At 37.7% G+C, this 14,502-nt stretch overlaps 1 protein-coding gene across 1 annotated transcript; it reads right to left on the bottom strand.

The window, feature by feature from the left end:
• Positions 1-499: 499 nt before the first annotated feature.
• On the bottom strand, positions 500-2,587 carry LOC149208889 (7-deoxyloganetin glucosyltransferase-like). Its single transcript, XM_089396195.1, has 2 exons — positions 1,829-2,587; positions 500-1,720 (listed from the first exon to the last, which is right to left on the bottom strand). Exons 1-2 carry the CDS (start codon positions 2,322-2,324, stop codon positions 795-797), a joined length of 1,422 nt encoding a protein of 473 aa, XP_089252321.1. The 5' UTR covers positions 2,325-2,587; the 3' UTR covers positions 500-794.
• Positions 2,588-14,502: the final 11,915 nt, after the last annotated feature.

The raw sequence follows: 14,502 nt of genomic DNA, 5'->3' as shown, positions 1-14,502 counted from the left end.
TGGTGTATGTGAGAAGGAAGCTCACGATGATAGGAAGAAAATTAATATAATATGATTTTTAAGATCTTATTTATAGTTATAAATTTATATTGATTATAGATTTAAGGAATATTTGAAAATTGGATAGTTAAGAGATATGTCAAACAATTCACTCATCTTGATTATCAAATTTCCAGAATATTTTCAGAATCTATAATCCACATAACTATACCCTTTATACATTCATATCTTTTATACATTCACAAAAATCAAATTATAAAAAATTTAAAAAAACTTTTATTTGAAATTCAGTATGAAAAAAAAAAAACTGCAAACTCCGTCCACATAAATTAATAGTCAATATCACGAGTTTACATATAAATGTAAGAGCTCTAATCTCTCTCTCTATATATATAAAACATACTGCTCAATAAATGAAGTATACGGGTTCTGTATAGTAAGTATGATCAGATACATGAAATTGATTCATGTGTTTATCTAACCCGTAATTGCTGTAACATGATAAATGAGATTTATTACTCTCCACCATATGCTTTATGCCTCATCTGATTGAATACTTGATTATGAATGAAAGAGTTACAAGTGCTTTTTTAATACCTACAACCCACCTGAAACATCACAAGAAGCCTATCTTCAAGATCTGATCCATGCTTACTTGTTAAGATGAGTATATAGCCTCCTTGATTATCCTGAATATCGGATATTTACACTTGATCTGAAGTTTATCCAAAACTCGCAATGGAAATGAAGAAATGAATAAATTATTTACCTTTCATCCATACAGAATACCGTCATCAAGAGTCTATCAGGCCCATCTGTATTTCCTTCAGAAACTTCTCCAGGTTATTGTAAGAAGATCCTCCTTTTGCCACTGCTTTCATCGATTCATCCCTCAACTCATCAATTTTTTTCCTCATTTGCTTCCCTTCCTCCCCACTCATCAATCTCGTTACCATGTCTTCCACATCTTCTCTCCTCACAACTTCATTCATTGTCATTCCAATATTCCACACTCCAGTCACAAATCTCCTGTTAGTCGGCTGCTCAGCAAGGAAGGGCCATGATATCATGGGTACACCAGCACAGATACTCTCCAGCGTTGAGTTCCATCCGCTATGGGTCAGAAAGCCTCCCACTGAAGGATGCGAGAGCACTTTCATCTGAGGCGCCCATCCCACCAAGAAACTTCTGTCCTTCACTTTCTCTAAAAACTCAGATGGCAGCACAGCAGAGTGACCATGGATGAGATCAGGACGAATAACCCACAGAAAAGGCTGCTTACTGGCCTCTAAACCCCATGCTAACTCTAAGAGTTCCTGGTTAGTCATAACTGCTATGCTGCCGAAGCAAATATAAATAACGGAATAGGGTTTTTGGCAGTCCAACCATTTCATACATTCCGTTTCTTCGGTCCACAAGCTTGCAGATAGACCAGATATTCTATCTTCTCCAGATTCTGCCTGTAAAACAAGAGGGCCTATCGTGTACAAGGGTGGAAGTCTTTCTCGGAGTGCGTCGAGTATAGGACGATCAAGCTCATCAAAGGTATTTAGTAGTACTAGATCGGCTTCCAGAGCGGCCTGCGCTTCACGTGTAACAAACTCTGACATGTCTTTGTTTCGCAAGGAGAAGGGCAGATCTTTGAGACGCAAAGGGGGCATTCCAGGGACACAGGTGATTATATGTTCTATGGATCCATTTGTTAAACACTTGTCATCGTCTGCAGCACACAATAGCAAGTTGTCTTTGCCTTTGCCCTGAGGAATGTATAGAGAATTGCTACCAGAAATCAGCAGTGTCAAAACAGTTGGAGAGGAAGTTTATATACCTTTGCCAGGAAGATGACCTTCGCGAACCAGAAGAGGGCCGAAGAAATAAGCGCAAAAGCCACAAGGACTGTGAGTCCAAAAGGATACTCTCGGAATCCCCAACTTCCTCGCCGTTTTCTGTGGAAATGAGACAACCCCGTCTGAGATTATACACGTTACTGGAGGAACATCTGGTTGTGAATGTTTCAACTTGTCAATCAGCTTGTCAAAATGCAGAGGGCCGTTATCCAAGAAGGACCGAACTAGCTCGGCTAGTTTAGAGGTCCGGCCATGCTCAGGGGGTGGGTCGTCTGGAAGAGTTTCGAATTTGAAGTCGGACAAATATTTAACGGAGTCCACCGATCCAGATGTGACGAAGAGCTCTTGTATGTATTCGGTATTGACGAAGGTAATGTAGAAGCCTCGAGCATATAAAATCTTAGAGAGCTGCATCATGGCCTGAATGTGACCCTGAGCAGGGAAAGGGAGCAGAACTGCATGAGGCCGTGTATTCATAGCGCTAGTACAGAGTAGAGCAACAGAGTATTAGAGCGTCTAAAAGAACAGGGCGGTGGTAAGACAAAATATATGGGTGTTCAGAAATAGGATAGCCGAGGCAGACCTATATACATCGAATTCCAAGTTTACAATGTATTTGTAGGGAAGGAGACCACGTTAGGAAGCCTCTGCCATATGACCGTGCCATGGTTACGTCCTTATCTGTTGACTTGCTAAGATTATATACATTTTCATTATGGTTTTTAAAGTTGCTGTTTTAGTGTCTGTCTAGCGTAGCTTAAAGTTGGTTTTGGAAATCAAGTCTTAGAGTAGTAGTCTGGAAATGAAAGTCTTATTAAGTTTTTGGGTTGAAATTTTGTGTTACCTTGTAGCAATAAATAATTTTATTTAATAAATACAATATATGTTTTATAAGGGTTTGAATATATTTTAAAATTGTGTATATTAGGTTAAGATTTTATTTTTATTATAGGTAAAGAAATAGATTAACCATTAAAAATTTTATGCACTATTAATTGGTAATTTAAAGGGTTTGATTTTCTTTATATAATAATAGGGATGAATCAGATTACATTAATGAATAACTGCTATTAATAACTATTTTCAATGTTAATTTAACAATTAAATTATAATAAATTTTTCTACTATATAATTTTTTTTATTTTATATTATTATTATTTTAATACAAACAAAATATAAGAGACAAGCCATGTATATATTTTTATTATATAAATATATACCATTTATTTCTTTGAAAAAGATATATATTATCAATTTTATTTAATATATATCATAGTTGTCGAATGACAATTGTTTTTGGCATCTTTTTACTTATATTTTATAGTTTAAAATTGGTAAAAAAATATTTATAAAAGCACAAATTTGAAAGTATTTATTTTACTTAATTTGTATTATAATATATTTATTGTATAAATATATAAAATCTCTTTCTATGAAAAAAATATATATTATAAAATTTATTTAAAAAATTATATATTATGAAATTATTTAACATATATATATGATAGTTATCCAATGACAGTTGTTTTTAGCATTTTTTAACTTTCTTCTATTTATATTTTATATTTTAAAAATGATAACAAAATCTCTCTAAGAGTACAAATTTGAGAGTATCTATTTTACTTATGAGGATAACAAATGTATAAGTATAACCCATATAACGTTGACTTTATATGAAAAAATAATTAATAATTTTAAATTATATTTATTTATATATATATATATATAATATTTAAGTTTACACGTATTGAATTTTATTAAAAAGTAATATTTATATAATAATGTATCAATAAATATATGGCTATTGGTGAAGAATTTAGTGAATATAAAATTGTTATTAAATATAAAAATAAAATATTTTGATTTTGAGCTATCGTATTTTGGCAAGTGGAAGTCATAAGTCATGCTCTTAGCTCATAGTATTGTAACATATTTATAAATTAATAATATGCATTATAAAATGGGAGTAAATATTTATTGTTGAGAATTTTGTATTAAGTTTTAATTAAAAAATGTTATAAAATTAAATTAAAATAAATTATTTATAAAATAATTTGATTTTGAAATGAATTACGTTTTTTGGGCATGTTGTATTGGTAAGTGATAATATTGTCCAATAGTACTATAACAAAGCCTAAATTCTTATGAAACTTGGTAAATAAATATTTATTATTATTACTTTTAATTTAAATTCAAAACAACCAAAAATACAATTTACATTTTAAAAAATTAAAATATTATTTTTAAATTTTCAATTAAATTTAATATTTATTTTTTCAAAACTTTAATAGATTTTACTCATTTATTTTTTCAAAACTTTAATAAAATTTATTTAATTTATATCATAATATTATAAAATATGTTTTGCAAATCTCAATTGAAAGCTTAGGAATGAGAATAGAATAATAATTTAAACATGAAAATAAAACAATGAGAGAAAGTTTAGGAATGAGGATTAAACATTGGATGGAAATTTAGAAAAGGAAACAAACCCTTTTAGAAAAAGAGCATAGATTTTATTTAATGTAGATTATAATTGTATAATAATGTGGAGATATTATAATTAGGAGCATGTAAAAACAAAATTTTATTTTTAATATTAATAAATGTTTTTTTAAAGTATTATTAAATTAAAATATGAATAATTTTAAATTATATGTAAATTTAAAAAAAAAATAATGAAAAAATTAATAATATTTATTTTACAATAATGTATATGAGTAATTTTTAATGTATGTATATTTGTTTTTTATAGAATTAAACCTAACATTTTAGTAAATCATTTTCAGAATCTAATACCAATCTACTAATCATATTATTAAATTGATTATATTTTTATATTATAATCTTTTTTTTTTTTTTGTTAAACCTGATCTATAACCAACTCATTTGTTAGATAGAAATATTTATAATACTCTATCCACTGGTGACATGCTATTAAAGGGGTGTGTGAAGCTCATGGAGCATGTATATTCATATAACAAGATTTGTACTATTTTTTTCAATCTTAATAACAATTATTCAAATTTATAGAGATGTAAAAGTTTAAGTTTATATATATATATATATATATATATATATATATATATATATATATAGTTTGAAACATGCATTATACAACAAAGTATGGGAGAGATGTATAATTAATAGCACTATAAAACATCAATAATCCTCTTCTCATTCTGTTTTGGATTTGTTCATTGTTGATATTAGTATCTAATGCAATAAAAATATTTCATTCTTACTATCGAAGCCATAAAAAAAATATTTAGATGCAACATAATTTATATCAACTTTAAAAAGAGATGAAATAATTAAGAGTAAGAAAAAATAAAAAATCTTATATTCACTTTAGAGTGTGGAGTCCATGAAGGAAAAGTTTAAGTTGGTAAAGAAGTTGTGTGGATATGCCATATCCAGTATCTACAACCCTACTGTAAAGGTGGCTACGCAGATTATAGTAGGGAAGGTGATGAGGAAGTGTTGTGCTGATGAGGTGTGGGTGCCTGTCATCGCACTAGCAACCCAGTGCGCCGAAGGAGTTCAGTTCAATTGGGCAGACTATCTCCACAATGAGTTCCTTGCGAACTACCACGAAGCACAGGATCTCAGAAAGACATTCCACTACGTGTGGCCCTTGCTATCGATTGTGCTAGTAGCATGGGAGTTGCCAGAGGACAGCCAATTCCCTTCGGTCATGCCAGATTTACTAGAAGCAACGAAGTATGCTTCGCTATGGGCAACCAAGGATATGCAGTGAATCAAGGACATCAAGATCTTCTGGATCTTGATGGAGATGAACATCTGCATGTCCATCAATCGCAAACTGTGATTTTCGCCTACAGTGTACACTAACCTGTAGGGCTACGCAGAGTTTAAAGCAGATTTTTGCCATGTGTCCATCAGGGCATGGAAGGACCTTGCGCAGAAATGGTATGACTTGCATTATCTGGCAATAGATGATGTCATTGATGCAGTACTTGATCGATGGCTGACAGAATGGCACACCACAACAAACTTAGTGGTGGGAGGGAGAAAGTCCACCACGCAGAGAAAGAAGGAGGAGGCCAAGCTAAAGATGACGTAGTTGGTCGAAAAGAGAAAGAAGGAGGCCGTTGTTAAGGCCCAGGCAGAGTGCGATGCCGCTCAACAGACAACCAAGCAAACAAGTGGAACAGAGCAGGGCACTAACAAAGGCGCAAGGTCACCTTCACCTGAGATAGAGGAGGAGATGGACCAGTAGATAGAATAGCATGACGCAGAACCACAGGCGATGTCCACCCGCATCAAGGTCCAAGCGAGCAAGAGAAAGGAGGGTCCAGGAAGAAATCAAAAGCTACTAAGACATCACTGGACCCAATCACCCTCACAGAGGGTGATCTGCATGACATTGGTGACACGATGTGGGATGTCTCCACGGAGGCCCTACAATAGTTTGAGCAGCAACAACAAATAATCTTGGGGGCTATCGAGATAGGTTTGAAGGAGCTACAAACCCGCGTGTCACAGGCTCGCACGGTGTCGACCAACCTTGCTATCGGCACTTCAGAAGCTGTAGAGATGTTGTTGTTACAGGGAAAAGTGTCTATATAGAACTGCTCTATCCCACTAAGGTGTGACAGCTGCCTTAGAAACAAACAGAGAAAAACTACTTTTGTTTTTCCTTTATGAATTATAGATAGAGAGGAACAGAAAGACCAACCTCTGTCTTGCACTAATCTCCTGATTTGATCCCTCTCTTCTTTGATAGTCCTCAGCTACCTGCTCCCTTGCACACCCAGCTTCACAAAGTGCCTGTAAGATCACAGAAGCATAGCACTATACAAAGACATGGATCTATAATCATAAACAATCTAGGATCAGATGTAAATTGACCATACAAATGTAACAAGCATCAATGACACAAAAGCATGGAGGAAAACTCAAATAGCTTTTATTGATAAACAAGAAAAGAGCCAAGAGGAGTTACAACCAGTTGTTTTGACCCAGCATCAACCTCCCAGCAAAGAAGCCCCTCTTCACCTCAAACAAAGCTTAGATCACCCAAAAATCTGATGTTTGTCTCAAGAAACCAACAACAATTCCTTACAATATGCAAAATTCCAGCCTCTGGATCTCTGGGATGAGGGATCCATATATAGATATCTATAAGGGGGATGAGTCGGCTTGTGATTTGATTAGTGTCTTCTCTCTGATAGTTCTTGATTCCACTTGGAGACTGATGGCCTCTTACTCATCCTTGGTCGAATTCAGTGAGGCAAGTGACACAGGAGAAGATTCTGGAAGCTTCCATTGCCTCTCCACCTCGCGGAATGACACCGCCATTTGTCATTTCTCGCCCATCGCACCCCATAGAAGGGACTTTTGAAATGCAACGCACCCTCACATTGTATTTGGGTGAGATGCAACGCACTTAGCTAGTGGAGCAGCTGCAATGATCCTATTTTGACCAATTTTGAGCAGTTTCTCATGGAGAAATTCTGGGAGAAGCTGTAATCTGTTGACCTTGTTCCTTTAGGTGTTAGATCAACACTTTTAGGGACTTAGGAGCCCTTGGTTTATGGACATTTCATGCTTGGGGTTGTAGGGCCCAAAAATGTCTATAACAGTTGCCCCCTAAAGCATGAGGTCGTTAATCTTTTGATGTCAGGTGAAATGCTTTATTGTGAGGATCCGAAGTTCTTTCAATGCTGGGAGGAGACCTGTAATAAGATACAATACAATACATTATCTTCATAATATTTTCATGATCTGGCTGAGGCGAGCATTCCCATGCTCATCTTTATAAATTCATTTTCATGTACATAGGACAGACAATTGTCTGAGTGTAGACTGATGATTCTGATAGAGCCATCATCCTTTTGAGTGGATGATTATCTGTGCAGCAATGATGTACATTTAATGTCTTTATTTCCCTGAATATATATCACAGCCCGGATGGATGAAACTAGATCCGGGGTCTTCAATCTCGTCCGATCTTCGCTCGAAGTACAAGTCGATCCATGTGAGAAATGTTCTGAAGTCGAACATGGAAAGACATCGCTTGATTACCAATTAATGATGTAAACTGTTAACAAGCGCGAGAGGAATCATCGATAATGATAATGACCCTCAAGGTACTGCAGTACAATTCACGTGATGTGAATAAAGGACTTGGCGTCGAACACCACGCAAAATCTTTCGGTCGAAGGTCATTGATGTAAACATGTCGCCGGAAGTGAGAAACTTGCCATTGAGGCATGCAAGCTTCAAAGTACTGAATGGGGTGTTCCTAGACCAACTTCTTGGATAATGAGCTGATGTCGACAAGAAGTGATCTGTCACAGGAGGGCCTTAATGAATCCCACATCAATGACATGGAACGGAGCAAATGATTTTAATGGAGGTGAAAACGATCTGGTGATATAAGGTTCAGGGTGGTGGTCATGAAAGAATGGAGTATAATGTATGGTAGTGGGTGAGACAAAGGTGAATTCACTGAATGACTTCTCTTGAACATATCAGCGACACTGATGTGATGGATTGGTAGTATTAACCCCAAATGTGGATGGTATGGCGTGACCATGGTGATGTGACTGGTGAATGAAACAACCCAACCCGACTCGGACACGGAGTGGAAGTGTCATGTTCAAGAGCGACTTGCTACCAACAAAGTTTCTTCAAGTTTTCTTCCCAATTTTCCCCAGTCATTGCTGACCAGTACCTCTTTATTTTTGTCAAGCTTGAGGAGGATAACATATGCTTGTTCTATAATTTGCCCTTCGGGCAAACCCATCGCTATGTTTTAACGAGCCTAGCGATAGTGAAACTCATTCTCGTCTATAGACAAGTTTGTCGCTATTAATATTTTTAACGAGTTTAACGACAAAGATAACTCGGTCCTTTTCAATTTTATAGAGTCTGAAAAGGAATGTAAAGGTAACTCCAAATTTTTTTTTTCGTCATCTAATCCCTTAAGTCCGAAAAAGAATAAAACAATATAGAAGGGATGAATTTTTGATACTTTTAACGAGCCGAACAAAACAAGCGCTCGATCTTTTTGTGTAATAATCCCTCAGGTCCAAAAAGATTAAAATCTAGAGGAGGGATAACACTTCCTGTCCCTTTAACGAGCTGGGGAGGCCAATGGCTCGGCAATCTTTTCATATTTTACGAGTCAGTTGAAAAGAGCTTAAAGGAGACTCGTCTTTTGAGGAACGAGTGATAAAATGGGTAGCAGCTGATTCCAGGTAAGGTTTGGAATTTTCCAATCACGGCAGTGTTACAAGGATGGCTAGTGAAATCACTCTTCGTAGCTGTTCCTCAAAATGGGTAAACAATCAAATGGGGGTGAATGATCGGCCAATGAAAAAGTGGAGGTGACGGTGCAAACACGACCAAGGCTTTACTGGCTGAAGTACTACATTCACGATAGTTATTTACCGGGGAATAGTTCATTTTTTAATGAGCTTAAACGCGGGGGGAAACATTTGCTCATGGCTTATGTTTATTTTTTAACGAGCTTGAACTATGTGCTAAAACTGCTCGATTGAATGGTCCCATTTTGATTTTACCATAAATAGCTTTGTTCTTTCAAAGATTGTACTGTATTTTCAAATGCTTCATCAAATTAGTCAGAAATGAACAATATATGTTTGAAAACGAGTTAGAACACTAATATTTTACTTTGAACTACGTAAAAAGTAATGAAAAAGTGTTTTTACCTCTCATTTTACCATTTCATTTGAACTTTGGTTTGTTGGAGCTTTGGAGGTGCTTTCCCTCTTTGATTTTCATCAGCTGATTTTGGGAGATTCTGTGGATGATTCTCGGCACCGTCTGGACCAGGTAGGAGCTAAACCTGAGCTCTTCCATTTCATGGTTTCCATTTTGCATTTTGAGCTTCATTCCTAGTTTTTCTGAGCCCCTGGGGTTTGAAAAACTCGTTCTGCCTTCAGCACACCCTCTGTGTATCGAAAGGTGCGTTGAATGTTGGCCTGTCTAAAGGCTATCTGACATGCAATGCACCCAGAACACTACTATAGGTGCGTTGGGCGCAGAAAAGGAATTCTATGCACAATTTTTGATGGAAATTTTGCCTATTTCTTACCAAAATCAGGATCTAACTCTTCTCTTGTTTGTTTTTCAGAGATCTTTGGAGTAAGATGGCCATTACATGGTGAGAACGTGAGCATGAAGAAGAGGAAATGCTTGTCCTACATGATCCAATTACAGTAAACGCGCTGCGGAACTGTGGCTTGTTGAAGTTCTTCCGCATTTCTAGCATGAGACAACAGATCAACTTACTGCAATATTTGCTCGATGCTTGGGATCCTACCAACCAGGTTTTCCAGATCAGGGGCAAATCTATCCCCTTGATTATAGTAGACATCTATTTCGTGACTGTCTTATCGAGGCGGGGTGCCCCCATCTCTTTATCAGGTTCGGCCCGAGGAGGTGACTCTGTGGGAGATTATGTTCGTCGGTACTGCAGAGAGGGATCTCAGCCGAGTAAAGACGGCAAGATCATCATCCGTGATGTCACTGACAGGTCCCTCGGGACTATTCTATTTACTTTTGGTAGGATGGCTGGTGGTGCGGCTCTTCATGTAGCCAACCGATTTTATATGCAGTATGCCTTGGAATGCCTCCAACCGAAGGTGTTCAACTGGTGTGATGCAGTACTTCTTGTGATGAAAGAATAGTTGACCAAGATAAAGAGCGGGAGGTTGAAGAACTTTAGGTATGGCTCTATTTTGACCGCCTTTTCCTTGGAGAAGATACCACTGATGCAGCCGCAGTATATTGCACTCGATTTACCTTCACCTACTGAACCACGTATGCAAAGATGGGTTGACCATATGTCTAGGCATGCTGGTCAGTCTCAGATTTCATTTTCTGATACCTTCTTCAAGTGGTTTGATCGTCAGGAAATGGTTTATTCCGAGTATCCATATGCTGGCATGGACTTCCGGGGTGATCCAGATTTAGTACTGCCGGATGGCGAACAGTGGGGCACCATTGGTAAAATCTTTGACCATATTCCTGTTTATCATTTTTCATTTATAATGTTCTTGTGCTTTATTCTATCAAGACTTTAATCAAACTCATGTGTACATGCAGATGTTGGTCCTGTTCGTCCAGTAGTTCGCCTGAGAGTTCCAGCCACCGCCCTAGCAGGAGAGGCTGTCGGAAGGGCTATCCTTCGTGACCTTGATGTGGCCGAGACTCTCACAGCATTACAGGAGCAGGTTGAGGGCCTCACTCTTGGTATTCCAGATGTGGGGACTGACGAGCTACCTTTGAGGTTACACCGGCATACCACTGGTGTGCCAAGATGATGGACTCGTCTCTTACGCATGATCGCATAGGCTGTGACTTGCTATCACGAGCATCATTAGACTAGGGTGCCCCCTAGCATTTTGAGTTTTTGTTCACTTGACCGATTTTGTCTTGGTTACAAAACATTATGTGTAAACCATAAACAGTTATATATATTTTTGATTTTCGGAGTTTTATTTTGGTTAAGTTACGTGATCCAAATGCAAATATTGATGGTATGTTTCTTTTTATAAATTTTGCAAATTTCCATCTAACACATAATTTGCCAATGAGTCAGTTAATGTGTTTAAGTTTCTGGAAATATGTTGATATTGAATAAAATCAAATTGTCTTTCCAAAATCTTAACCTTTAGGAACATGTGATAAATAGCTGGATTTCGGACAGAATAGATACCAGTGAGTTGTAGTATTACGAGTTGTGAGTCTAGCCTGACAGTTAGTCGACGTATACCATGTGTGATGGCATCAGAGAGAAGTTCTATCAATGCGCTATATTCAGCGATGTTATTTGTTGATCGACCAATACATACCCCTCTGAAACTTACTAACTCGCCGCTTTGAGCAAAAATAGCCCAGGTTGTGGAAGATAGGTTCCGCGAACTACGACTCGCTCCGTCGGCATATCCAACACATGACTCCAATAGGTTTGAAATCTGCAACAAATGTAAAAACTGGATTACTTGACCAAAATAAACACTTTAGCGAAAACAAAAACATAACAAAAGCATACAGGTTACCATTACACATAGTAACACTTGAGGTACAACCCATTACGAGGTTGTGCCAGTGGAATTCCGTCATAATCCATTAACTCGTAGGCTCCTTTTGCTAACACTCGTTTAACAATATAGGGGCCCATCCATAAAGACTTAAATTTATCTGCCCCCAATTTATCGGATTCTTGGTCGTAAAGCAAGACCAAGTCACCTTCTGAGAAGACACGAGGTTTGACATTTTTGTCGAACTGCGCCTTGACTCGTTTCTTATGGGCTTCGTTAGCCAAAGCGGCATCACGACGGGTTTCATCCAATTGGATTAATTCCAAGAAACGAGCTTCTTCTTCTGAAGTTCCGGGGAGGAGATCAATTGCGAGTTTGAGAGACGAGATTTCGCACTGGATTGGTAAGACTGCTTCCAGGCCATATACCAGTTGGAAAGGTGTAAACCCAGTTGCATTCCTTACCGATGTCTAGTAAGCCCACAAAGATGAGTACAGGATTAGGTGCCATCTTCTCTTGTGAACTCCAATCATCCTTAGCAGCATGCGTTTCAAGACCTTTTTGATTGCTTCAACTTGTCCGTTTGCTTGCAGATAATATGGAGTAAAGCTGTCGTGAGACAACCCTAGTTTGGCAGCTAATTCAACCATCATGTGATTGCGAAAATGCGATCCATGATCTGTGACTATAGCCTGTGGTACGCCGAATCTGGCGACTACATGATTGAAAAAGAAGAGGGCAGTTGTTTCACCAGTATTATCCAATGTAGGCATCGCCTCGGCCCATTTGGTAAAATAGTCAACTGCGACTATGATATACCCATGCCCCCTGGTCGAGGTGGGGTTACATGTCATGAAAGTGATGCCCCATTTGGCGAATGGCCCAACAGCAACTATTGGCTGCAGAGGTGCGGGTGGTCTTCTAGTTTTGCTATCGAAAATTTGACAAGCATGGCAACTTCTGACTGCGGTTATGCAATCTTTGAACATTGTTGGCCAGAAGTATCCTGCTCGTAAGATTTTTTGCGCTGTAGCATATCCAGATTGATGCCCCCCACACGTGCCTGAATGATAATCATTCAGGACTTTTTCGGCCTCCTCATGGGTGAGGCACCTTCTCAGAACTGTATCGGTACCACGACGGTAAAGTGTATCACCGACGAACATGTAGTCTTTTGCTTAGTATTGAATACGTTTTTGTTCGAAGTGGGAGGTGTTTGGCCTGTATTTTGGGTTTGGAGATAAATTATTATATCCCCATACCACTCATTGCTTGAAGATATCAGAAACAAACTTTCGTCCACGATTGTTTCTTCGAATGTTTCATCGTTGGACGACGATGGGAGATCGCACAATAATTCTGCGAAAACTAGAGCTTTCTTCGACTTGGATTTTATAAAATTCCAGATCAAACTCTTGTAGGATTGCTATCCATTTTGAATATTTGCCCCCTAGCAATTGTCGTGACAATGTATAAGTCATGGGGTTGCAATCTGACAGAATGGTAGTTTTCCGAAAGAGGACATAGTGTCGAAATCTCTGTATCACTTGAACAGTTGCGAGTGCTAGCTTTTCAACGTAAGAATATTTGCTTTCTGTATCATTTAAGTTTTTACTTAAATAATATATAGGATGTTCAATTCTGTCGACTTCTTGAACTAAAACCATTGCGATGGTCATATCCGCTGCAGCCAGATACAGGTTAAAATCTTTTTGATAATCAGGAGCGTACATTAATGATGCTTTCATTAGTGATTCTTTTAAAGCATCAAAGGAAGCTTGCGCAACCTGATCCTAGACAAAGGGCACTTCATTTTTCAAAAGACGTGTATAACCTTTAGCAAGTTGGGCATAATTTGGAATGAACCTCCTCAGAAAGTTCGCTTTCCCTTGGAGTTTCTGAATCTGAAGAAAATTCGAAGGTGGAGGCAAATTTATGATTTCCTCGACCTTACATGGGTCGAGACGAATCCCGTCCTTCGAGACTACAAAGCCAAGTAAACAACCAGAACTGACGAAAAATACACATTTGTGTGGATTGAGTCGTATCTTGTAGTGTCGGCAATGTAGAAATATCACTCTTAAGTGCTGCGAGTGATCAGTCCACTTTCGCGAATGAGCCGGAAGGTCATCGAGGTATGGTTGAATGATGTTTTTGATGTCATGGAACGCATAATTCATTGCCCTATGAAACGTCGCCCCCGCATTCTTTAAACCAAAGGGTAATTTTCGATATGCGAATGTGCCCCACGGACAAATAAATGCAGTCTTTGACTGATCCTGTGGGTGGATATTTATTTGAATATACCCGGAGAATCCATCCATGAATGAAAAGATTTCGCATCCGGCGCATTCATCAATTATTTGGTCGATGAAGGGTGTAGGGCAGTTGTCTTTTGGACAAGCTTGATTTACATCCCTATAATTGACGCACACTCTAATTGTTCCTTGTTTTTTCATAGCAGGGACAATATTCGATACCCAATCGGTTAGAGGAACCGGGTAGATGAAACCAGCATGGAGAAGTTTTTCAACTTCTACCTTAATGGCAGTGGCTTTCTTGGGGTGCACCTATCGTAGCCATTGTCGTACTGGTTTGACATCTGGATACATCTT

This window comes from Pinus tabuliformis, chromosome 1_2 (genome assembly GCF_031772625.1).
Source record: "Pinus tabuliformis cultivar Carrire ecotype Pingquan chromosome 1_2, CPIR1, whole genome shotgun sequence".
NCBI classification, from domain to species: domain Eukaryota; kingdom Viridiplantae; phylum Streptophyta; class Pinopsida; order Pinales; family Pinaceae; genus Pinus; species Pinus tabuliformis.
The sequence above is the reverse complement of the archived record's forward strand: the minus strand, read 5'-3'. Positions and strand labels throughout refer to the sequence as shown.

Bases quoted from the DNA above. Each gene is read 5' to 3' on its own strand.
- LOC149208889 (XM_089396195.1), bottom strand. From the start codon at position 2,324: ATGAATACACGGCCTCATGCAGTTCTGCTCCCTTTCCCTGCTCAGGGT. The intron at 1,721-1,828 runs GTATATAAACTT...TGTGTGCTGCAG, and splicing joins AGGTCATCTTCCTGGCAAAG to ACGATGACAAGTGTTTAACA.